This window comes from Mobula hypostoma, chromosome 10, assembly GCF_963921235.1.
Source record: "Mobula hypostoma chromosome 10, sMobHyp1.1, whole genome shotgun sequence".
Taxonomy (NCBI): Eukaryota; Metazoa; Chordata; class Chondrichthyes; order Myliobatiformes; family Myliobatidae; genus Mobula; species Mobula hypostoma.
The window spans coordinates 2706260-2732008 of NC_086106.1; the positions used below are offsets into that span (position 1 = coordinate 2706260).

The following is a 25749-nucleotide window of genomic DNA, read 5'->3' on the forward strand; positions in this document are numbered from 1 at the left end:
TAAGTCCTTCTGCAGCCTTTCTGTTTCTCAACACTACCTGACCCCTCCACCAATCTTTGTATCATCTGCAAACCTGGCAACAAAGTCATCTATTCCAACATCTACAAAATGCTGGAGGAAATCAGCAGGCCAGTCGGCATCTATGAAAAAGGGTATAGTCAACGTTTCAAGCCGAAACTCTTCATCAGGACTGGAAAAAAAGAAGTAGATTTAAAATGTGGGGGGAGGGGAAGGAGAAACACAAGGTGACAGGTGAAACTGGGAGGGGGAGGTGTGAAGTAAAGAGCTCGGAAGTTGATTAGTGAAAGAGATACAGGGCTGGAGAAAGAGGAATCTAATGGAAGAGGACAGAAGGCCTTGGAAGAAAGAAAAAGGAGGAAGAGAAGGAGCATGAGAGGGAGGTGACAAGCAGGCAAAGAGATAAGGTGAAAATGGTGAAGGGGGAGGGTTATAAGGTGTTGTTCCTCCAACCTGAGTGTGGCTTCATCGCAACAGTAGAGGAGGCCATGGACAGACATATTGGAATGGGAATGGGAAATGCAATTAAAATGGGTGGCCACTGGGCGATCCAGCTTCTTCTGGCAGGCGGAGCGTAGGTGCTTGGCAAAGTGGTCACCCAACCTGCAACGGATCTCACCTATATACAGGAGGCCACACAGTATATGACCCGAACAGACTTGCAAGCAAAGTGTCGCCTCACCTGGAAAGACGGTTTGGGACCCTGAATGATAGTGAGGGAAGTGGTGAAGGGGCAGGTGTAGCACTTGTTCCACTTACAAGGATAAGTGCCTGGAGGGAGATCAGTGGGGAGGGACAAATGGACAAGGGAGTCACGGAGGGAGCGATCTCTGCAGAAAGCAGGAAGCGGGGGCGGCGGGGAGGGAAAGATGTGCTTGGTGGTAGGATCCCGTTGGAGATGACAGAAGTTACAGAGAATTATGTGCTGGATGAGGAGGCTGTTGGGGTGATAGGTGAGGATCCTATCCCTAGTAGGGTGGTGGGAGGGCAGATGTGTGTGAAATGGAAGAGATCCAGTTGAGGGCAGTGTTGATGGTGAAGGAAGAGAAGCCCTTTTCTTTGAAAAAGGAGGACATCCCCTTCGGTCTGGAAATAATATTGCTTGGACTCCAGCATTTTGTGTGTGTTGCTTGGACTTTGCCGGCCCATCGCCTCCCTCTGGTGCTCCTCCTCCTCCCCCTTTTTCTTGCTTCCATGACCTTCTGTCCTCTCCTATTATACTTCTCCCTTCTCTGACCCTGCATCTCTCTTACCAACCAACTTCCCAGCTCTTTACTTCACCCCTCTCCCTTCCGGTTTCATCCAAAACCTTGTGTTTTCTCCCTTCCCTCCCTGGCTTTAAATCTACTCCTCATCTTTTTTTCTCCAGTCTGCTGAAGGTTTTTGACTGGAAACGTCGAATGTACTCTTTTCCATAGATGCTCCTGGCCTCCTGAATTTCTCCTTTTGGATTTCCAGTATCCGCAGATTCTCTCTTCTGTTATTCCAGCATCTAAGTCATTTATATACAGCATAAAAGAAGCGGGGTCAACACCTGGGGATCACCACTAGTCACTGGCAGTCAGCCAGAAAAGGATCCTTTTATTCCCACTCGCTGCCTCCTACCAATCAGCCAATGCTCTAACCATGCTAGTAACTTTCCTGTAATACAATGGGCTCTTAACTTGGTAAGAAAGCAAAAAAAACCCATAAAAAAATGGACAAACACCCAATATGTAGAGAGAGAAAGAAAACCAAATCATGCCAACAATAAAAGTAAGAAAACAGCATTTAGAATGAAGTCATGAAACCCAGAGCAGCCTGAGCAAGCCACAGTCTCTGCCTCAGTTTAGCACACAGCAGAACAAACATCAAGACACAGAGCCCGGAGCAGACCACAGCCTCAGCAGCGAAGAGCAGAGTAAACATCGCAAAGCAGCGAGCAGGACCGTCCCAATCCTCGCCTCCGGTCCAGACGCCCTGCCACTTCAATCCATCTGGCCTGACGTTTAAATTGTCCAAACGTCGGGTTGTTCCTGACCCTGTCGCACTGATATACTCTGGGCCTATCTGGAATATTCCCCTTATCCTATTCAACCCCAGCCAAAAACTCGCTGCATTTAAAATTTATTTATAGAGTCACAGCCTCATACAGCATGAAACAGGCCCCTTAGTCCAAGGTGTACCTCCACCAATCTCATTTTATTTGTCTCATATTGCCATGAAATCCCCTCAAATTCCATTAGTATCACTACACTCATCTTCATGTTCAGGACAACTTACAGTAGGCAATTAACCTATCAACTTGCTCACCTTCAGTATGTGGGAGAAACTAGAGTACTTGTAGAAATTTTGGATCTTCCACACAGACAGCAGCAAAAATACAATCCTGAGATTAATTTTCCTGTGGGCATACTCAGCAAATCTATAGAATAGTAACCATAACAGGATCAATGTAAGATCAACCAGAGTGCAGAAGACAACAAACTGTGCAAATGCAAGTATAAATAATTATCAATAAATAATGAGAACATGAGATAAAGAGTCCTTAAAGTGAGATCATTGGTTGTGGGAACATCTCAATGTTGGGGCAAGTGAGTGTAGTTATCCTCTTTTGTTCAAGAGACTGATGGTTGAGGGGTAGTAACTGTTCTTCAACTTGATGGTGCGAGTCCTGAGGCTCCTGTACCTTCTACCTGATGGCAGCAGCAAGAAGAGAGCCTGGCCTGGGTGGTGAGGACGTCTGATGATGGATGCTACTTTCCTATGACAGCATTTCATGTAGATGTGCTCGATAGTTGGGAGGGCTTTACATGTAATGGACTGGGCTGTATCCACTATCTTTTGCAGGATTGTACAATCAAAGGTGCTTGAATGGAAAAGTACCAGGATGCATTACATTTCATTTGCAATTGCTCCAGGAACATCTTCTTCCCAGATTCCTGAATGGTTAATGAAGCCATACACACTATCTCACTACTTTTCCCTCTCTTTTTGCACTACTTATTTATTTTTTATATGTACTTCTTATTGTAATTTATCCTAATGCAATGTACTGCTGCGGCAAAATAAATTTCACGACATATGCCAGTGATACTAAACCTGATTGTGATTCTGACTCATGCGCTCACTGAATATATTAAGTTTTCTCTGGGCTGCACTCAATGCTGTTGTTCCTACTTTAACACAGTTCCTTAGTACCAGTCACTGTGTACATTGGTAATTATAGCTAAGATTGAGTAACCCCTCTCAATTCTCCTTCACTTTGTGACATGACAGATGAGAAATTATTCAGCAAGTCCTGAATTACATTGAATTGCCTTCATTAATTCACAGAGGAAATTAAGTTTACATTGTGCTCACATGAACAACGGTTACACAGATTATCTAAGTGGGTCAATTATGCTGGATGAATTCTGCAGAATTATTTCTCCGGGATGCCTCCCAGCACATAATGCTATTGCCTGCCATTCTGGCTGCAACTTGCTGCGCTGTTGAAATCACCATCTTTTTGCCAGGTCTTTTCTATTGAATCCACATTAACAACCATGTCACTGTGCCCATTCATGAGTGGGTAATCTTATCTCTAGGGTTAAAGAAGATTTGGACACTGAAAGTGCCTTTTCATTCTTTTGGCTGGCTGGTGGTCAAGGAAGCAGGCATTAGTTACATTAGTTTCAGTCTGAGAGGTCTCAGACAGAAATGTCAACTGTTTTATTTCTGTTTCTTAGACGCTGCCTGACCTGCTGAGTTCCTCCAGCATTTTGTGTGTGTTACTATCAATGTTACATTAAACAGCAACTTCATGCAGCCAACAGAGCAAGGAAACTCCCCACAGGCAGCAGCTTATCTGAAAGTCAGGGTTCCCAACTTTTCTTTATGCCATGGACCCCTACCAGTAAATGAGGAGTCCAAGGACCCCAGGTTGGGAACCCCTGCCTTAAATGGCCAATTTGTGTTGCAACTGAATAAATTGTTTCGTACTGAATAAATTGAGAACATTATAGGGAACTTTCTGATAGAGCAAAACTCCACTATCAGCAGGAAATTGTTCTTTAGAATTAAAATTAGTGTTTTTCTCTCCCCCACCCCCCAGGTTCACCCAGCTCCACAATGCTTTGGACTACACCTGGTATATTTTGGGCATTAAGCCACAGAACAGAAAACAGTCAACTCTGCCAGTACAGCACAAACGCTTCACATCCACATCTCCTTTAGTGATGACTAAATGTAGGACTGCCAGAGCAGGAAAAGTACAGCATTGACTTTAGCTGAATATGTGGGCAATTAACAAGGCAACAGACAGGAAAGCACGAATGAGACGTCAGCGTCAATCTCCTCACCTTATGTCCTAAACAGAACACGAGAAGAAGTGTGCTGCATGATAAAAGGCCACATGCCCATTTGCAACATACAGATGGCGTGAGCTGAGTAAAGATCAAAGGAGCAGCTTCACATCCAAACGTGAACGTGTGCTACGCTCTCATTCAAGCTCCTTGTTCAGCTCTAAGCCAATGAGGTTGAAATAGAAATGAACAAGGCTTGTGGTGTGATATCTCCAAGGAGTTTACCTGCATATAAAAAGATTCCCCCCCCACTTCAAAAGCAGCATAAAAGTGTCAGTAATATTACTTCTGTTGATCCCAAGCCTTGGACTCAGAAGTGACGAGGAAGCCTCCCATAATATACCTCTATCACAAAGGACTTGCCAACATCTCACACTTTCCTAAAGCATAGAAGGTGGCCATTCATCCTACATCTAGCAGACTTGATTTAAACGCTCTTAACAGAATGAGCAGAGGCTGCAAGTGCTTGAACAGTCAGCTATGGAAATTCAAACACCACGTGGAGCACTGCAAAACAACACCAGTTCTTTCTCCAACAATAGGTAATTAGAACAGTCATCTTTGCCAATTGCCAAAACAAAAATTCTGAGATCATCTGTGGCAAGGCTTAAAGAATTAATTTTAGTTTCAATTTAGTTACTGGCAGCAACCCACACATCTGCTGACATACTGTAAACTGGTTGTGGCTTGCATCATTAAAATTGCTCAATTAAGGTTTCTGCTGCTGAATGTTAACAGCTTTAAAGTGCTGTCTCCATCCCTTCTGTTGAATCCAAGCCTCATATTCAATATGAGGACATTGTTCCTTTGTGCTCTAAGAACCAAGCTCTTTTTAAGAATAATTTTTCAGGATCTGAGCATCACTGGCAGGCCCAGCATTCACCACGTATGCCTGGATGCCCTTGAACAGATGTTGGTCAGCTGCATTTAGTGAAGGCACCTCCAGGGTTAGCAATTCCAAGATTAAGGTCCTGCAACAATGAAGGAATAGCAATATATTTCTAAGTCAATGTAGTGTGAAACTTGGAAGCGAACATGCAGTAATTAAGTTTCCCAATATGCCTGCTAGCCTTGCTCTTTCTAGTAGAGGTTGTGGTTTGGGGAGGTGTTGTAGGAGTAACCGAGACAAGTGAATACAGTGCATTTTATATAAAGTGGATCCTATAATTGGGATGTTGCTGGGCCTTCATTGTATCCTATGCTTACAGCTTTTTCTTGATATCTTATGCAGCAAGCCAAAAATGGCTGGACTTAAACTATGAACACGAGAGATTCTGTAATGCTGGAAATCCAAAGCAACGTGCACTAAATGCTGGAAGAATCTCAGCAGATCAGGCAGCATCTATGGAAATGAATAAACAGTTAATGTTTGGGCCAAGACCCTTCTTCAGGACTTAAATTGCTTAGCCTGTATCTCCTAATCCACCTGCTGTCACCAGAACCTGAATAGGAGTGCAAACATTATAACAGCTGCCCAATTGTCTCATTGTGAATTATGAACAGAGATGAGGAGGGATTTCTTAAGGCAGAGGGTGGTGAATCTCTGGAATTCATTGCCACAGACTGCTGTGGAAACCAAATTGTTGGCTATATTTAAAGCAGAAGTTGATAGGTTCTTGATTAGTAAAGGGTGTCAAAGGTTACGGGGAGAAGTTAGGAGAATGGGATTGAGAAGGATAATAAATCAGCCATGATGGAATGATGCAGCAGACTCAGTGAGCCGAATATCCTAATTCTGCTCCTATATCTTATGGTCTAAATGAACTCTCATACCACGCAGATAGTAAATCTCAGGTTCATTAACTCGGCCTGAATAGTCAGCTGGCTAAGCAATGGGGTGCTCCAATTGGTCTGCTTGCCCTGGGCTATGGGGAAGAATAAGAAATCTGTCAGCCAGGGTCTCCAATTCCAATTGTATTCAGCAGGTCCCAGTCAGAAATAGGTTCACACAGATTACAAGTTATAAGCTCTGGGTTACCAACAATTCATTCCAGTTAAAAGGTCTGAAACTCTACCACGAATGGCCCCAAGCCCAGCTGGGAAAGGAGGAGGGTTGGACATGGGGCGAGCAACCCCATCCTGTAAAAACCCAGACCTACTGAAATGACAACAAGAGCACCAAAGACTTCATTCCTGGGAGAGAAGAATCTTCGCCAAGAAGATAGATAAGGTCATGAGGTGAATGTAGAAGCCACAGAGACAATCATCCTTCCATTGGCCCAGGACAGAGGACTCTGGTGAGCTGCTGTCAACAGCCTATGCCCAGAGGGGCTTAAGAAGAAGGAAAAAAAGATCTAAAGATATTACATTTTAGGTTGTAATTTTGCCACAAGATATAATTCCCTGGGGCAATGGAGGCACAAGGGGCTGTAGATACTGGGATCTGGAACAAAATAAAAACAAGCTGCAGGAGGCACTCAAAACATCAGGCAGCATCTGTGGAGGCAAAAGGATAATCGTCATTTCAAGTCAAGATTCTGCATTTAGGCCTATAAGCATAAGTGGAGAGGGTGAGGGGAAAGGCGAAGCAGGAGCCAGCAAATGATCGGTGGATCTGACAGAAGAAGGGTCGATGGGAAAATGGAACTTTGGGGGGAGAGAGATGGAGAAAGTGACAGACGTTGGAGACAGCAAAGGGGTGAAGATTCTATATATGCAACACACACAAAGTGCTGGAGGAACTCAGCAGGCCAGGCAGCATCTACAGAAAAGATACAGTCAACATTTCAGGCTGAGACCCTCCATCAGAACTGAGGACCGATGATCAGGACTTCTATCTATCCCTTTGTCTCCACAGATGTTGTCTGACCCACAAATTTCTACCTGTAATGTGCTTTCCCTAGGATAAACAGTTTCCCAGTGAAAACATGTTAGCAAAGCTGTACACACCCGCGAGACAGTATTCAGACAAGAGGTCAGATCGGGGAAACAGCACCTCACTGACAGTTAATACTAATGGGTCCAAGTAAGTACACATCTGCATAAGAATTTCCAGTGAGAATTTACACCTTTGAAAGTTGACACTTACAGAAGCATTCCCCATTAAGTTTGCAGCAATGATGGCATAACCTGGTAATAATCCACGCGTGTGAAGTACACCCCAGTGACAGCATACACCTCTGAAAACAATACCTCACATGATTAAAGGGTATTCAAGTAAGTGCCTACATGGGGTAACTCCACTTTTACTGTATAAAACAATAATAAGGCAGCAACCTCTTCGGTTAAGATGTTTGGGACAAGGGTCAATAAACTTTGTGAAGGTTCATTTGAAAAGAAACCATTGAAATCAGATGCTTATCTGTCAAACCAGAATCTTCTGCATTTAAGGCAGGGGTTCCCAACCTTTTTTATGCCATGGACTCCTGCCATTAGCCAGGTGGTCCGTGGACCCCAGATTGGGAACCCCTGATTTAAGGCAACCCCATGCGTTTTCATATTCTTCAGTTCTTATGCCTTTGTTCTTGTCGCTTCTTTAGTTGGGTTTGCTCCTATGCCCCAAGCTCCGTAAATACCCAGCTAGCTGTAAGCAAACAATCTAAGGAACATGTCTAGGCTACAGCCCAAGGTTCCTTTGGCATCAACCCACACAGCTGAAGAGATAATAATCATGGATAAATTTGCAACGAAATGGTAGTCCATTCTTCATAAATGTAACCATATAACCATACAACAATTACAGCACAGAAACTGGCCATCTCTGCCCTTCTAGTCTGTGCCGAACTCTTACCCTCACCTAGTCCCACCGACCTGCACTCAGCCCATAACCCTCCATTCCTTTCCTGTCCATATATCTATCCAATTTAACTTTAAATGACAACATCGAACCTGCCTCAGCCACTTCTGCTGGAAGCTCGTTCCACACAGCTACCACTCTCTAAATAAAGAAGTTCCCCCTCATGTTACCCCTAAACTTTTGCCCTTTAACTCTCAACTCATGTCCTCTTGATTGAATCTTCCCCATTCTCAATAGAAAAAGCCTATCCACGTCAACTCTATCAATCCCCTTCATAACTTTAAACACCTCTATCAAGTTCCCCCCTCAACCTTCTACGCTCCAAAGAATAAAGACCTAACTTGTTCGACTTTTCTCTGTAACTTAGGAGATGAAACCCAGGCAACATTTTAGTAAACCTCCTCTGTACTCTCTCAATTTTATTGACATCCTTCCTACAATTCGGTGACCAGAACTGTATACAATACTCCAAATTTGGCCTTACCAATGCCCTATACAATTTCAACATTACATCCCAACTCCTATGCTCAATGCTCTGATTAATAAAGGCCAGCATACCAAAAGATTTCTTCACCACCCTATCCACATGAGATTCCACCTTCAGGGAACTATGCACCATTATTCCTAGATCCCTCTGTTCTACAGCATTCTTTAATGCCCTACCATTTACCATGTATGTCCTATTTTGATTAGTCCTACCAAAATGTAGCACCTCACATTTATCAGCATTAAACTCCATCTGCCATCTTTCAGCCCACTCTTCTAACTGTCCTAAACCTCTCTGCAAGCTTTGAAAACCTACCTCATCATCCACAATGCCACCTATCTTAGTGTCATCTGCATACTTACTAATCCAATTTACCACCCCATCGTCCAGATCATTAATATATATGACAAACAACATTGGACCCAGTACTGATCCCTGAGGCATCACACCGTTCTGCAATCTGACACACAGTTATCCACCACTACTCTCTGGCGTCTCGTCTCCTATCTAGCCACTGCTGAATCTATTTAAATCCATGTAAACTTCCTCAAATGAGAATTCTTTCTTTACGCCATGTCAAGTTAACTCAGTTTGGGTTTGGGTATTTGATCCTCCACAATATTCCACATGGGAATTTAAACTGGAGGTGGCAGTGTTTTTTTTTATGAGGTGGAGTTGCAAACTCGACATCAACCTGGCACGGATGGAGGGCGCGCTTGGGAGCGGTCTGTCACTGGATCAAACTCCGGAACCTCTGTTCTCGAGCCCGGCGCTTATCTCACTGTGCCACCACCCGACCTAGAGCAATCTTAGCTAAACCCAGCATCTAGGATTATGGAGCCAGTGACATTAGCAAAACATTAAAACAACTATTGTGATTAAGCCTTATAAGAAACGTTGGCTCAAATTTCATGAACAGTTGCAAGAGTTTTGTTTTTGCTTCTCCATCTTTCTAACAGGGTAAATAGCCAAGTGTTACAAAATTAATGCCATATTTTATTTACAACGTCTGTAGCTCTTGCAAGAGCCAAATCTCATTAACAGAGAAGTTAGAATCACAAGTTTAGATCTGATCCAGTGATTAGTTTGCATGTTTCACTGAAAGTGGTTGACTGCGCCGTGCACAATGTCTTCACATAAATAAGAGCAATTCAGATTGGTTGTGTAGAAATGTTAAATTAAACAACATACCAAACTATTCTCAAAAATATTTAAATCAAGAACAATCCTTCCACACAGTCTTCTTAGAATTTGACTCAACTACATGAATTCAGAAATAATGAACTTCTAAACTCCATAATTGTGTTGCATTGCTCTTTGGCACTGGGACATACTCTATAACGCTGCATATTACTTTTCCTCTCAAGCCCGATCTTGGCCCAGAAACACCGTTAAAATCTCAGTCTAGGTCCTGCATTTTCACCAAGAATACAAAACTCCGAAAAATCGTGCTCTATGATTGAAGACTCCCACTCATAATTAGCCAGACTTGTACTAGTGCTGGGCATTCACTGGATCATACTTCAAATGAAAATCCATTTATTAGCAAGGATCATTTGGTGGTTGTCCATCAGAATCTGAATCAGGTTTATTATCACCGACATGTGTCATGAAATTTGTTAACTTTGCAGCAGCAGTTCAACGCAATACATAATATAGAAGAGAATATATATATATAAATAAATAAATGTCCAATGATGTCTGAGCGGGAGAGTTTTTAAGGTGGAAAAGCAACTACACTGGGGAAGTTCCACTCTCTCTACCTCAGAAGTCTAGGTCCAGTGGTACGAACAAGCATCACAAACTGGGATCTTCCTTGGCTGCAATGGATCCATGATGTCTTCTGTGTTTTGTCATGCTCTTCGCTCTCCAGTGCAGCATTGCAGAACCTCCTGAGTTTCACTGTAGATCTCAACCGCCCAGTCCCCTGGAGCTGACTTCGCATGCTAGGATAAGCATGTCCCTATCTCACTGGGGTATGAGACAGCTAGCTACCATCACCTGGTATAGCCCCTTGTCAAAGCAGTGTACCGGGGTGTGGCTGCTGTCACAAGCAAACAGCTACTTGGAGCCACAGGTGATCCAGTGGGAACCAAAGATGAGTGAGCTACCACAGAAGCAGATGATTTTGTCATACCACAAATTACCTTACATTTGTGCTCATAAGAACCATTCAGGAACTTGGGGTGGAAATGCATAAAGGGATTAAGGACAAACACAATGGCGTTAGAATTAAACACCTCGTACACTGAAACTCCAATAACCCACTATCACACTCTTTGAAAATCCAACTGGCCAGGTAAATGGTTCATTTGGCACTGATTCCAACACTGCCCTCCATTTACCAGACTCATAACTCCTGCACTCCCTTCCGATCACTGGGACCCAAATTCCCACATTCACTTTCACACAACAGGAACTCACTCAGTTCACCCAGGCTGGCTGATTATTCTACTGTGTAACATCTGAAATAAAAGTGTGCATTAATAAAATAACATCAGATGAGACTTGAAAATCTGCTCATCTGGTATCAAAGTTCTAAGTTTTACTGTGCTAATCACAAAGACACATGCCAAAACCACCAAGAGATACAAGAGATACTGCAGATGCTGGAAATTCAGAGCAACACACACAAAATGCTGGAGGGACTACACTGTTTACAACTTACTAAAAAAACAACTAAAATTGAGAAAAGGAAACAACAACTGCTGAACAATAAATAATACAGCAAGCCAATCCAAAATTTGGTATGAGAATACTCAGAAATGATAGAAACTATTGCTGACCATGAATTTGTGAATTCTGAAATGTTCAGGATCTGTTATGCCAGTAACTTCTAATTAAATTTAACAAACTTAAAACATTGGCAAGGAATTTTCATGAAATCAAAAGTAACTTCAACATGACAGCAAAGAAGTTTAAGATCAGAATCTATAACTTCAAGGATTAAACCGTTCCGCACAGTTAGGCAAGACTATGGAGGACATCCAACATCTGTGGAATTGAAGCCCAGCAAAGAGCTAATGACTCTAATGAGAAAGAGGAATGTCATACCATATTTTCCTTGTTCTCAAAGGATTGTGAAACATGACATAGAATTTATTTATCCAGTGAGATTGTTAATGCATAACATTTGGTCCACAGCCTTCTGAGCTGTGGCATTGCAAGTACAGATCTAAATGCTTTTTAAATGTCGCAGAAGTATCTGCCTCTACCACCCACTCAAACATTGCGTTCCACATTTCACCCACCCTCTGGCTGTTAATTTTCCATAAACACCCTCCAATACCTTTATGGTTTGCATGATTTGTTTGTTTTGTTTTCTTATTATCTCTCCCTCCCTCTCCGCATTAGGTGCTGGTCTTTCTTTTTTAAATTGGGTTTTTTTTTCGGGTTTCTTGTTTTGTGGCTGCCTGTAAGCAGACGAATCTCAAGTTTGTGTCATTTATACATACCTTGATAGTAAATGTACTTTGAACTTTTAAACCAATGCCCTCTAGTTTAAGCCACCCCTTCTAAGGGGAAATGTTTCTCACTATTTAATCTGTCTATGTCCCTCATAATTTTATATGCCTCAGTCAGGTCCCCAGGTCCCACTCTAGCCTCCTCTGCTGCAAAGAAAATTAATCTAGTCTGTCTGGTTTATTTTCACAGCAGAAATGCTCCATCCCAAAGTCGCAATCAGATGAATTTCCAGAATGATCATATTCTACCAGTACTGTAGCAACCAAAATTATGTAACTAATGTTTTATATACTTCCACCACACTCTGCTCTTGTATCCCAAGACCTGACTAAAAAAAGGCACATATCCATAACCTTATTTACCCTTGCTGCTGGTTTCAGAGACTGTTAGCCAAATACCCTACTTTGTCTATTAGATTATGAGGACACTCAGTCCTCGTTTATTTTCATTTAGAAATGCATGCATTAAAAAATGATACAATGTTCCTCCAGAATGATATCACAAAAAAAACAGGACAAACCAAGACTAAAACTGACAAAAACACATAATTATAACATATAGTTACAACAATGCAAAGCAATACCATAAGTTGATAAAGAGTATACCATGGCCATGGTAAAAAAAAAGTCTCAAAGTCCCGATCGACTCATCATCTAACACAGGCAGCAGAAGGGAGAAATTCTCCCTGCCGTGAACCTCCAAGCGCCGACAACTTGCCAACGCATTGGAAGCACCCGATCGCAGCTGACTCTGAGTCTGTCCGAAAACTTCGAGCCTCCGACCAGCCCCTCCAACACAACCTCTCCGAGCACCATCCTCTGCCGAGCATCTTCGACCCCGCCCCGGCCGCCGAGCAACAAGCAAAGCCGAGGACTCGGGGCCTTCTCTTCTAGAGATTCCAGACCACAGTAGCAGCAGCAGCGAAGCAGGCATTTCAGAAGTTTCTCCAGATGTTCCTCCGTGCTCTCACGTCCGTCTCCATCAAATCAGGATTGTGCATGGCACCCTACTTGACAAATAACAGACATCGCCACCGGAGTGGCCACTGTGAGCTGCATTGCGCCGCCATCTTCTCCTCCCGCCTTCCCGAAGTGAGCAGAAAATGGAAGTCAAAGGCAACACACATTAAAAGGTTATGAAGACACATGTAATGTTTTACAGAATGTACATTTTTTAAAGCATGCCAAATCTTCCACACATCCATGGATGGACCCATTCATAGTATTTTTAGGAAACTAGAAAGGTAGAGTAGGTCACTGTGGACCAAAAAGAAATTTAAAAGAATACGTTCCAACTAATTTCATGACTGTGCCATGGATTCTGATAGGTAGTGTCCATTGAAATGATGGACATGAACACACTTTCACTAAGACGGCATCTCTGAAAAACTTTTTTATTTGAATGCTATGCTCCCAGGTTAAATATGGAAAATCAATATATCCTTTTACAAAAGAACGAACTCTTGGGAAATTCTTTCAGTGATGGGAACTCCTTGTAATTATGGCCACTGGGAATCAAAGTACTCCCTTTGATGGCTGGTCAGCATTTCAAAGTGTCTGTATATCAAAGGGCTACCAATAGCAGCACTTCCATTTCTTAGGAAGCACCAAGGTTCACAGCCGCACCTAATGGTGTGTTTCTGGCATGTGCTGAGGATAATGTAACACTGTGAATTAGGTGCTAGCATTCTCACCCCAGGCACATGTGAAATACAAGCTGCAGGTGAATCTATGAGAACTTTTGGTTTTCAAATCAACAAAATCATTGCTTTCAGCAGATTGTAAGTGTTCTTTAAATGTCCTAATTCTGCTAGCAAGTACACTCTGACAAAAACTTCACCTCCAACAACCACTGAAAGATTTCCATCTGAGCAGGATGCTAGATTACAAACTTTGTAGCCAGAGCTAGTGGAACCATGAACCCTTTCACCCAAAGGAGTTGAAACCTCACCAACTGAGGCTAGCTTGAGAGCCATGATTTTGGCTTCCCAGCATATCTTTCGATGCTGAAAGGTGCATATTGAAAATATAATTACTTTTTCTTCGACATGAAGCAGTACCTCATATGTCAAATTTTTAAAAATACAAAACTACATGTTATTTGTTTATGATAGAAGATTGCTGCTGAGAACAGGAATGGAAACTACGCTACATAAACCGCAGAGAGTTGTAAACTTAGTCAACTCCATCATGGGTAATAGGCTCCGTAATATCCAGGACCTCTACAAGGAGCGATACCTCAAAAAGGCGGCATCCAGCATTAAGGACCCTCATAACTCAGAACACTTCTCTTCTCATTACTACCATCAGGGAGGAGGTACGGGAGCCTGAAGGCACACACTCAGCGATTTAGATACAGCTTTTTCCACTCTGTCATCCAATTTCTGAATGATCATTGAACCCATGAACACTACCTCACGCAACACACATCAAAGTTGCTGGTGAATGCAGCAGGCCAGGCAGCACTACTTTTTTTTATTTTTGTTTCTGCATTGTTCCGATGCTGCAGAGACAACAAATTTCATGACACATGCCAGTAATATTCCCCCCAATTCTGATACTATGCTCAGGAGCCGTGCTTGGAGTAAAGAACCTAATAAGATTCTTTAGTTTACAGCAGTGGAGATTCACATCAATCTGCATTAACAACGACCACCACAGACTGATGCAGGGCACAGCAACAATGTATATTTTAATCAGTGCTTACTGCATAGAAAAATGTCCCAAGGTACTTTGCAGGAACAAACAAAATTTGACATTGAGCCAAATAAGGAAAATTGAGGCAGATGGCAAAAGTTTGGTCAAAGGGGAAGATTTTATGGACAGGCCCAGATTCATTCTCCAAGCATATCCAATTATCCGGATTAAATGTCCAAGCTAAAATAAACTCTGCCTTTTTCCTCCTTCAAACCAATTTTTATACACAGCACCAAGCCTCCAGTTTCAATTTCTGACAGGAAATTTTATGCAAAGAGTGAAGCAAATGTTAAGTCAAAGTCCCACACACAAACATCACTTTATTTCTCCCAACTAAACATCATAACCGTATTTGTACTAACTTGTATTCAAAGGACTTACAAATCTCCCTTTGCAAGTCTTTAATAAACTCAGCCAGCTCCATTCCATCATGAGCACTAGCCTCCCTAGCATTGAAGACATCTTTAAAAGGTGACACCACAAGAAGGCAGAATCGATCGGGAATGGCCTCCCTCACCCCTCCTCATTGGTACTATCAAGGAGGGGGTACAAGAGCCTGAAGACCCACACTTAACATTTTAGGGAACAGCTTTTTCCCTTTCATTATCAGATTTCTGAATGGACAATGAACCCAAGTACACTATCTCATTTTTTTTTTCTTTTTCTGCTCTCATTTTGCACTACATATATATAAAAAGTTTATTGATATATACATATAAGCAATACATAATAAAAATAGATATTTCTTATCGTAATTCATAGTTTTTATTGTTATGCATTGTAATATACTGCTGCCACAAAACAACAAATTTCATGAGATGTGCCAGTGATATTAAACCCGATTCTGAGAAGTTTCCTTTTTCCTGGGCAAGGTACACTGACTCCTAAAAGGGTGCAATCATAATGGCTGAACTAATTACTCAACCTGGCTTTGGCACCTCACTTATCCCTCCACCGTGACAGCAAAACATCCCAATACCTGGTGTCAGGACATAATTGTGCATTACAGCACATTTATCTTCAACTAACTTGCATTAACACAAACAATCTGGGATCTGAGGACGGATGATAAATAAAATACTTTCCATTCAAAATGCTGTTCATGCCCCGCGTTGTAAGAACTACTCTCATATTTTGAATTACCTCTGAACTTAATGGTAGTAAGTCATCAAACTAAATTTAAAATGATATTTCTGAAGGTCCAGAATCAGAATCAAATTTACTATCACTGGCACATGTCATGAAATTTGCTAATTTTACAGCAGCAGTACAAAGCAATACATAATATAGAAAAAATGAATCACAGTATATATATTTATTTTAATTGATTAAGTAGTTAAATAAGTAGTGCAGAAATAGAAATTTAAAAAGTAGTGAGGTAGTGTTCATGGGTCGAATGTCCACTCAGAAATCGAATGGCAGAGGGGAAGAAACTGTTCCTCAATCATTGAGTGTGTGCCTTGAAGCTCATGTACCTCCTTCTTGATGGTAGTAATGAGAAAAAGGCAGGTCCTGGTGATGGGAGTTCTTGAAAATGTCCTGGATACTACTGAGGCTAGTGCCCATGATGGAGCTGACTAAGCTTACAACTTTCTGCAGTTTACTTCAATCATCCACAGTACCACCCCCGGCCCAATACCAAACAGTGATGCAGCCAGTTAGAACACTCTCCATAGTACTTCTGTGGAAATTTGCGAGCGTCTTTGGTGATATTCAAATTCCTAATGAAATATAGCCGTTGGTGTGCTTTCTTTGTAACAGCATCAATGCATTAAGCCCAGGCTTTCAATTCAAAAGAAATATACAGACACAAAAAGTACAAGTCGCCCTTGAAGCTAATCAACCATCCTATGTGACCATCCCTCATGCTCCATACCCATTTATCGGAACTTTTCTCAGACCTTGTTTCCCTAACTTGCAAACATAAAATTCTTTGTGAGTATACAATTCAACCAAACATCCAGAGCTCTCAGTAGTGGAAAATTCCCAAGAATCACAATACTCCAAACGTAAGGAAACCTTTCAGAAGAGTGAAATTAACAGTATTAACAGTAAACTCTTCAGAAAACTGACAGAAATATTATGGGCTGAATAGCATCCTATCTTCTACTATAAAGATGTCTTTATTAACTACAATAGAATAAGTGAAAGGTGATGGCATGTGTCCACAGGAAACACTCGCAAGTGGAATTTCAGCTGACAAGGTGAAAGCGCTACGGAAGTCCAGCCACACTTTCACCTGTGAATCTGTTGGGAATGTGTTCAATGCCTGTGAACTATCGGATGATGAAAGGGAATTGGATGCTTCCTGCCTGTTTACATCAGTTTGCAAACTGCTGCTGATGATCAGTGCTGACTCAAAGGGAAGAAGCTGTTTTTCACAGTGCTATGAGGAGTGTGCCGGGAGCCACACTTCACACAGTGTGCATCTGATCTTTTTTTTGACCAGTAAAGATAATTAAGAAACACTAAGTGTCCAAACACTGCCAGCCTTAATATGAAGGCTTAACACACACAACAACAATCTGCAAATATACTGCAGAGCAACCTGGGTTAATTTAGTTTGATAGACTCCTGTTCCTGTGGTGCACAGTCTTGGCCTGTCTTCAAAATATACGTGTAATGAATAAATGTTTTATAAAGATTCTTTGAAAATATGCTGCTTGTATTCAGCATTTGTTTTTGAAATTGAGATCAAACGATACCAATAAAGTGTTGATTCCAGCTTTAGAGTAATAGTAATATTAATCCTAACTAATTATTATTTCATTGCACCCTAACACATTTAAACCTTATTCATCCATTATCCCACTGTTTGAACCACACTGACTGAACAGTGCCTCAGGAAGGCAGTGTCCATCATTGAGGACCCCCACCACCCAGGACATGTTCTCTTTTCATTGTTACCATCAGGAAGGAGGTACAGGAGCCTGAAGGCATACTCTCAGCGATTCAGGAACAGTTTCTTCCCCGCTGCTATCCGATTTCTAAATGAACATTGAACACATGAACACGGTTTTTTTTTGATATTTATTATGGACTGCATTGTACTGCTGCTGCAAAGTTAATAAATTTCACGACATATGTTGGGATATTAAACTAATTCTGATTCTGTATCTGACTGCTGGTAGAAAAGACTCAACTTTACAATTCCCATACAACAGGAATTCTGCAGATGTTGGAAATTCAAGCAACATACATCAAAGTTGCTGGTGAACGCAGCAGGCCAAGCAGCATCTATAGGAAGAGGTGCAGTCGACGTTTCAGGCCGAGACCCTTCGTCAGGACTAACTGAAGGAAGAGCTAGTAAGAGATTTGAAAGTTGGAGGGGGAGGGGGAGATCCAAAATGATAGGAGAAGACAGGAGGGGGAGGGATGGAGCCAAGAGCTGGACAGGTGATAGGCAAAAGGGGATACGAGAGGATCATGGGACAGGAGGTCCGGGAAGAAAGACAAGGGGGGGGGTGACCCAGAGGATGGGCAAGAGGTATATTCAGAGGGACAGAGGGAGAAAAAGGAGAGTGAGAGAAAGAATGTGTGTATAAAAATGAGTAACAGATGGGGTACGAGGGGGAGGTGGGGCCTTAGCAAAAGTTAGAGAAGTCGATGTTCATGCCATCAGGTTGGAGGCTACCCAGACGGAATATAAGGTGTTGTTCCTCCAACCTGAGTGTGGCTTCATCTCCACAGTAGAGGAGGCCGTGGACAGACATGTCAGAATGGGAATGGGATGTGGAATTAAAATGTGTGGCCACTGGGAGATCCTGCTTTCTCTGGCGGACAGAGCGTAGATGTTCAGCAAAGCGGTCTCCCAGTCTGCGTCGGGTCTCACCAATATATAAAAGATAAAAAATATATTGTAAATATATATTTACAATTCCCATTCTTGTTTTCAATCCTTCCGTTTCTCCCTCACTCTGTAATCTCCAGCCCTATTTCCCACCCTGATATCAGTGGTCCTAGCACAAGAAACCTGTGCAGCACGTTGTTCCTTGAGTATGTTCCACATTCAATACGATCATGACGCGTGGAATGTAGTGTAGCGGCTGGCATAACGCTATTACAGTGCCACCAACCCAGTTCCGTTGGTGCAGGTAAGGAGTTTGTACCACATGGATTTCCTCCAGGTGCTCCAGTTTCCTCCCACATTCCAAAGGCATATGGTTAATTGCTCACATTGGTGTTATTGGGCAATTTCTAACACTTCTGGATCTATAAATCCAAGGTATGAACAGTGCCAATCTCTGGACATGTAGATTCTAAAGCAATCAATAGTCTGATTTTGAAACTCCATTATATTGACAATAAACTGGACTGGTCAAAGAACACTGAGGCTGTCTATAAGAAGGGTCAGAGCCGTCTCTATTTCCTGAGGAGACTGAGGTCCTTTAACATCTGCCGGACGATGCTGAGGATGTTCTACGAGTCTGTGGTGGCCAGTGCTATCATGTTTGCTGTCGTGTGCTGGGGCAGCAGGCTGAGGGTAGCAGACACCAACAGAATCAACAAACTCATTCGTAAGGCCAGTGATGTTGTGGGGATGGAACTGGACTCTCTGATGGTGGTGTCTGAAAAGAGGATACTGGCCAAGTTGCATGCCATCTTGGACAATGTCTCCCACCCACTACATAATGTACTGGTTGGGCACAGGAGTACATTCAGCCAGAGACTCATCCCACCGAGATGCAACACAAGAGCGTCATAGGAAGTCATTCCTGCCTGTGGCCATCAAACTTTACAACTCCTCCCTTGGAGGGTCAGACACCCTGAGCCAATAGGCTGGTCCTGGACTTATTTCATAATTTACATATTACTATTTAACTATTTATGGTTTTATTACTATTTATTATTTATGGTGCAACTGTAATGAAAACCAATTTCCCCCGGGATCAATAAAGTATGACTATGACTATGACTATACTTTCTCCAAGGTTAAGTACATCTGTAAAGAAAGGAAATTTTTCCCACTAAAGAGAAAAAAGGGAAATATATACAATTGAGGTAGAATGTCAATTATGCCAAAACTACAAGTTTTATCTCCGGATGCAGAATCAATCCAGGCTACAGCTACTACCAGCTGAGCAAAGAGCAAACCTGGCACTAGAGCAGACGTTGCATCTGTTCAACTATCAGCAAAGATAAGAGGCTACGTGGTAGAAACAGCCTGAGGGGATTGGTTGGGAGGTCAGAAATACAAAAGCAGTGAGCAGTCCTGATTCTCACAGTTTGCCTCATGAAAAGTGGTTCTTCACCTGACTCAATTCTTAACCATTACAAGGTAAAATAATAACAGTACACAATTCCCAACACACCATCACCCTTCATCCACTGTTATGAAAAGCAATTAAAGATTTCCTACCTTATTTCCAGCTTCATCTGTTGAATTACTACCTGCAAGGCGGTGGTCATTATTTGGGGGGGGGAGGAAGGAAGAGAAAGGGGAAACGATTTTTAATAATTCACAATCCTTAACAATTAGGTGTTTGAAAACTACATTGAAAACCTATTTACAGTACTATGCAAAAGTTTATACAGACATATATATGTAAAACTAGGGTGCCTAAGACTTCTGCACAATACTGCACTTGTCAACGTGGAGCGGAGCGTGAGTTTTGTGATTCTGGTGGGAGGAAAGGATGTTGAGAATGATGAGGGTGGAGGTTTGCCGGTGGGGTGTGGGGCAGCTGGCAGAGAATGAGTGTCAGAGGCTGGGGGTGGTGCAGGTGCAGACACACCCAGCCCTGAGATACTAGTCAAGGTAATTTGATTCCAACTGGTTTATTATTCATTACAGAGCATCTCCCGCTCCCTCCCCTCACATTTCCCCTTGTCCCAACCATGATTCTCCTCTCCCTGCTTCCTTCACAATCTCAGTCCACTATAAGGAAAGTCATATCAGAATCAGATTCATCATCACTCACATTTGTTATGAAATTTGTGTGTGTATATAAAATTTATACTTAAAAACACACATATACTTAAAAGACTTTTGCACAGTACTGTACCAGATGCAGTATTTTTGATTTAATATCCATGAGTAATGAAATTCATCGACATGCTTTAGCTAAAAGAATCTAATGATGTTCTTTTCGAGAATCTAATAAATTTCTTTCTGAAGCAATTGCATTCGGCATCCTCCTTTACACATTCCAAATCAAAATGGTGTTCAATGGATTTTTAAACTCTTGGCATCAACTGGAATTCCAGTTTTATTCTGCACTTGTCTTTCTCTCACTAGTCTGCCCATTAAAGAGATTCAAAGAGACTCACAGCACAAGAAGCAGCCCAACATATCCCTTCCAGACAAAATTTGAGCTTTCTAGGTAACTCCCAACTCTCAGCATATTGCCTTGTAGGTTACTGCTCTTATAGGTAATTTTTACATATAATGAGAGGGAAAGGATTTTCCCCCAGCTCATCTCTAATCCTTCCCAATTCACATACCTAAGAAATGCAGTTATCAAGCTCGGTCCCAAGTGAAAAATGCTCCTCCTGAACATCCAGTCAAGGCAGCACACACTGAATGCTAAAGGAACTCAGCAAGTTAGGCAGAAAATATGGAAATGAATGAAGAGTCAATGTTTCGGGCCACAACCCTTCTTCAGAACTGGAAAGGAAAAGGGAAGACACCAGAATAAAAAGGTGGGGGGAGGGAGGGAAGGAAGACAGACCATAAGGTGACAGACAAAGTCAGGTGGGTGGGGAAGGTAAAGGGCTGGAGGAGAAGGTATCTGATAGGAGAGGAGAGTGGACCATAGAAGAAATGGAAAGAGGAAAACACCAAGGGGGAGATGATAGGCAGGTGAAAAGAGGCAAGAAGCCAGAGAGGAGAATAGAGAGGGAAGGGGAGGGAAACTTTTTTTTAAATTGGAAGGGTAAATTAATTTCATGCCGTCAGGTTGAAGGCTACCCAGATGGAATATAAAGTGTTGCTCCTCCACCCTGAGTGTGGTCTCATCTTGGCAGAAGATAGATAGGTATTTTATTGATCTCAAAGGAAATTACAGTGTCACAGTAGCATTACAGGTACACAGATAAAGATATAGATATTAAAAGAAAATCTGAAAGAATAAAAAATTAGGGAGTGTGGCGGAAGCCATTTTGAATTTTTTGTTTTTCGTCGGAGTTGAGAGAGGCGGGACTGCGCAGGCGTGTGATGTCGGGCAGTGAAGCGCGGAAGATTTAAAAGGAACAGAGCCTTATACAGCAGGCAGCGTCGTTTTGTGGGCTGCGGAGTGAGCCAGGAGCAGAGTGAAGGCTTAAGGGCTTTGGCTCAACTAGCTTAGGCAGAAACGGGCGAGGTGACGAAGGTTTGGTTTTCAATTTTTCCTGCTGTTCAAGGAAAGGGGGGAAGCATGAGCGTGAGGGCAGCTTGCTGTTCTCGGTGTCGGATGTGGGGGGTTCTGGAGTCTCCCAGACTCCCGGACGTTCACATCTGCGCCAGGTGCACCAAGCTGCAGCTCCTAAAGGACGTGAAGGAACTGGAGCTGCAGCTCGATGACCTTCATCTGGTCAGGGAGAGTGAGGAGTTGATAGAGAGGAGTTACAGGCAGGTGGTCACACCGGGGCCACGGGAGGCAGACCAGTGGGTCACGGTTAGGAGGGGGAAGGGGAATGGTCAGGTAATACAGAGTACCCCAGTGGCTGTACACCTTGACAATAAGTACTCCTGTTTGAGTACTGTTGGTGGGGGGGGGGGGCGGACAGCTTACCCGGGGGAAGCGACAGTGGCCATGCCTCCGGCACAGAGTCTGGCCCTGTAGCTCAGAAGGGTAGGGAAAGGAAGAGGAGGGCAGTAGTAATAGGGGACTCGATAGTTAGGGGTCAGATAGGCGATTCTGTGGACGCAGTCAAGAGACCCGGATGGTAGTTTGCCTCCCTGGTGCCAGGGTCCGGGATGTTTCTGATCGCATCCAAGATATCCTAAAGTGGGAGGGTGAGGAGCCAGAGGTCGTGGTACATATAGGTACCAATGACATAGATAGGAAAAGGGAAGAGGTCCTGAAAGGAGAATATAGGGAGTTAGGAAGGGAGTTGAGAAGAAGGACCGTAAAGTTAGTAATCTCGGGATTACTGCCTGTGCCATGTGACAGTGCGAGTAGGAATGGAATGAGGTGGAGGATAAATGTGTGGCTGAGGGATTGGAGCAGGGGGCAGGGATTCAAGTTTTTGGATCATTGGGACCTCTTTTGGAGCAGGTGTGACCTGTACAAAAAGGACGAGTTGTACTTGAATCCTAGGGGGACCAATATCCTGGCGGGGAGATTTGCGAAGGCTACTGAGGAGACTTTAAACTAGAATGGTTGGGGGGTGGGAATCAAATTGAAGAGACTAGGAGAGAGGAGGTTAGTTCACAAATAGAGAAAGCTAGTAGACAGCATGTGAGGGAGGATAGGCAGGGGACAGAGAAAGGGAGCACTCGGACCGAAGATGTAGGGGAGAAGGAAGGAAAAGATAACAAAGTTGTTTGCTCCATTAGGAATAAACAGAGAGTAAAAGGTGGAGAGTTTCTTAAATGCATCTATTTTAATGTTAGGAGCATTGTAAGAAAGGTGGATGAGCTTAGAGCATGGATTGATACCTGGAAATATGATGTTGTAGCTATTAGTGAAACATGATTGCAGGAGGGGTGTGATTGGCAACTAAATATTCCTGGATTTCGTTGCTTCAGGTATGATAGAATCGGAGGGACAAGAGGGGGAGGTGTTGCATTGCTTGTCAGAGAAAATATAACAGCGGTGCTTTGGCGGGATAGATTAGAGGACGCGTCTAGGGAGGCTATTTGGGTGGAATTGAGGAATGGGAAAGATGTAGTGACGCTTATAGGGGTGTATTATAGACCACCTAATGGGGAGCGAGAATTGGAGGGGCAAATTTGTAAGGTGATAGCAGATATTTGTAGTAAACACAAGGTGGTGGTTGTGGAAGATTTTAATTTTCCACACGTTGACTGGGAAGCCCATTCTATAAAAGGGCTGGATGGTTTGGAGTTTGTAAAATGTGTGCAAGATAGTTTTTTGCAGCAATACATAGAGGTACTAACTAGAGAAGGGGAAGTGTTGGATCTCCTGTTAGGGAATGAGATAGGGCAGGTGATGGAGGTATGTGTTGGGGAGCACTTTGGGTCCAGTGATCACAATACCATTAGTTTCAATATAATTATGGAGAAGGATAGGACTGGACCCATGGTTGAGATTTTTGATTGGAGAAAGGCTAACTTTGAGGAGATGCGAAAGGATTTAGAAGGAGTGGATTGGGACAATTTGTTTTATGGGAAGGATGTAATAGAGAAATGGAGGTCATTTCAAGGTGAAATTTTGAGGGTACAGGATCTTTAAGTTCCTGTTAGGTTGAAAGGAAAGGTTAAAAGTTTGAGAGAACCATGGTTTTCAAGGGATATTGGAAACTTGGTTCGGAAAAAGAGAGGGATCTACAATAAATACAGGCAGCTTTTGGAGTAAATGAGGTGCTCAAGGAATATAAAGAATGTAAAAAGAATCTTTTTTATAAAAAAAATTCTTTTTCATCAGCATATATAAGTTTTCCTCCTTCAGCTTTATTAAACATATATATACTAATTTGTGGAACTTCTGTATTTTATAGCTGTAGAAGATTATATATCAATAAAAAGATTTTAAAAATGAAATGAAATGAAAAGAATCTTAAGAAAGAAATTAGAAAAGCTAAAAGAAGATATGAGGCTGCTTTGGCAAGTAAGGTGAAAATAAATCCAAAGGGTTTCTACAGTTATATTAATAGCAAAAGGATAGTGAGGGATAAAATTGGTCCCTTAGAGAATCAGAGTGGACAGCTATGTGTGGAGCCAAAAGGGACGTGGGAGATTTTGAACAATTTCTTTTCTTCGGTATTCACCAAGGAGAAGGATATTGAATTGTGTAAGGTAAGGGAAACAAGTAAGGTAATTATGAAAACTGTGATGATTAAAGAAGAGGATATACTGGTGCTTTTAAGGAATATAAAAGTGGATAAGTCTCCGGGTCCGGACAAGATATTCCCTAGGACCTTGAGGGAAGTTAGTGTGGAAATAGCAGGGGCTCTGACAAAAATATTTCAAATGTCATTAGAAACGGGGATGGTGCTGGAGGATTAGCATATTGCTCATGTTGTTCCATTGTTTAAAAAGGGTTCTAAGAGTAAACCTAGCAATTATCGGCCTGTGAGTTTGACGTCAGTGGTGGGTAAATTGACGGAAAGTGTTCTTAGAGATGGTATATATAATCATCTGGATAGACAGGGTCTGATTAGGAACAGTCAAGATGGATTTGTGCGTGGAAGGTCATGTTTGACAAATCTTATTGAATTTTTTGATGAGGTTACTAGGAAAGTTGATGAGGGTAAAGCGATGGATGTTGTCTATATGGACTTCAGTAAGGCCTCTGACAAGGTTCTACATGGAAGGTTAGTTAGGAAGGTTCAATCGTTAGGCATTAATATCGAAGTAGTGAAATGGATTCAGCAGTGGCTGGATGGGAGACGCCAGAGAGTAGTGGTGGATAACTGTGTGTCAGTTTGGAGGACGGTGTCTAGTGGTGTGCCTCAGGGATCTGTACTGGGTCCAATGTTGTTTGTCATATATATTAATGATCTGGATGATGGGGTGGTAAATTGGATTAGTAAGTATGCAGATGATACTAACATAGGTGGAGGTGTGGATAATGAAGTAGGTTTTCAAAGCTTGCAGGGAGATTTAGACCACTTGGAAAAGTGGGCTGAAAGATGGCAGATGGAGTTTAATGCTGATAAATGTGAGGTGCTACATTTTGGTAGGACTAATCAAAATAGGACACACATGGTAAATAACAGGAATTCTGCAGATGCTGGAAATTCAAGCAACACACATCAAAGTTGCTGGTGAACGCAGCAGGCCAAGCAGCATCTATAGGAAGAGACTTTGTCCTGACGAAGGGTCTCGGCCTGAAACGTCGACTGCGCCTCTTCCTATAGATGCTGCTTGGCCTGCTGCGTTCACCAGCAACTTTGATGTGTGTTGCACACATGGTA

General features: G+C 42.5%; 1 protein-coding gene across 1 annotated transcript in view; it reads right to left on the reverse strand.

Moving 5' to 3' along the window:
- The window catches only part of timm50 (translocase of inner mitochondrial membrane 50 homolog (S. cerevisiae)), a 163341-nt gene that overhangs the window by 105215 nt on the left and 32377 nt on the right, over positions 1-25749 (reverse strand). The window contains exon 2 of the mRNA XM_063061235.1: positions 20087-20118. Coding sequence (XP_062917305.1) covers positions 20087-20118 — 32 coding nt within the window. The remainder of the gene's footprint in view (positions 1-20086; positions 20119-25749) is intronic.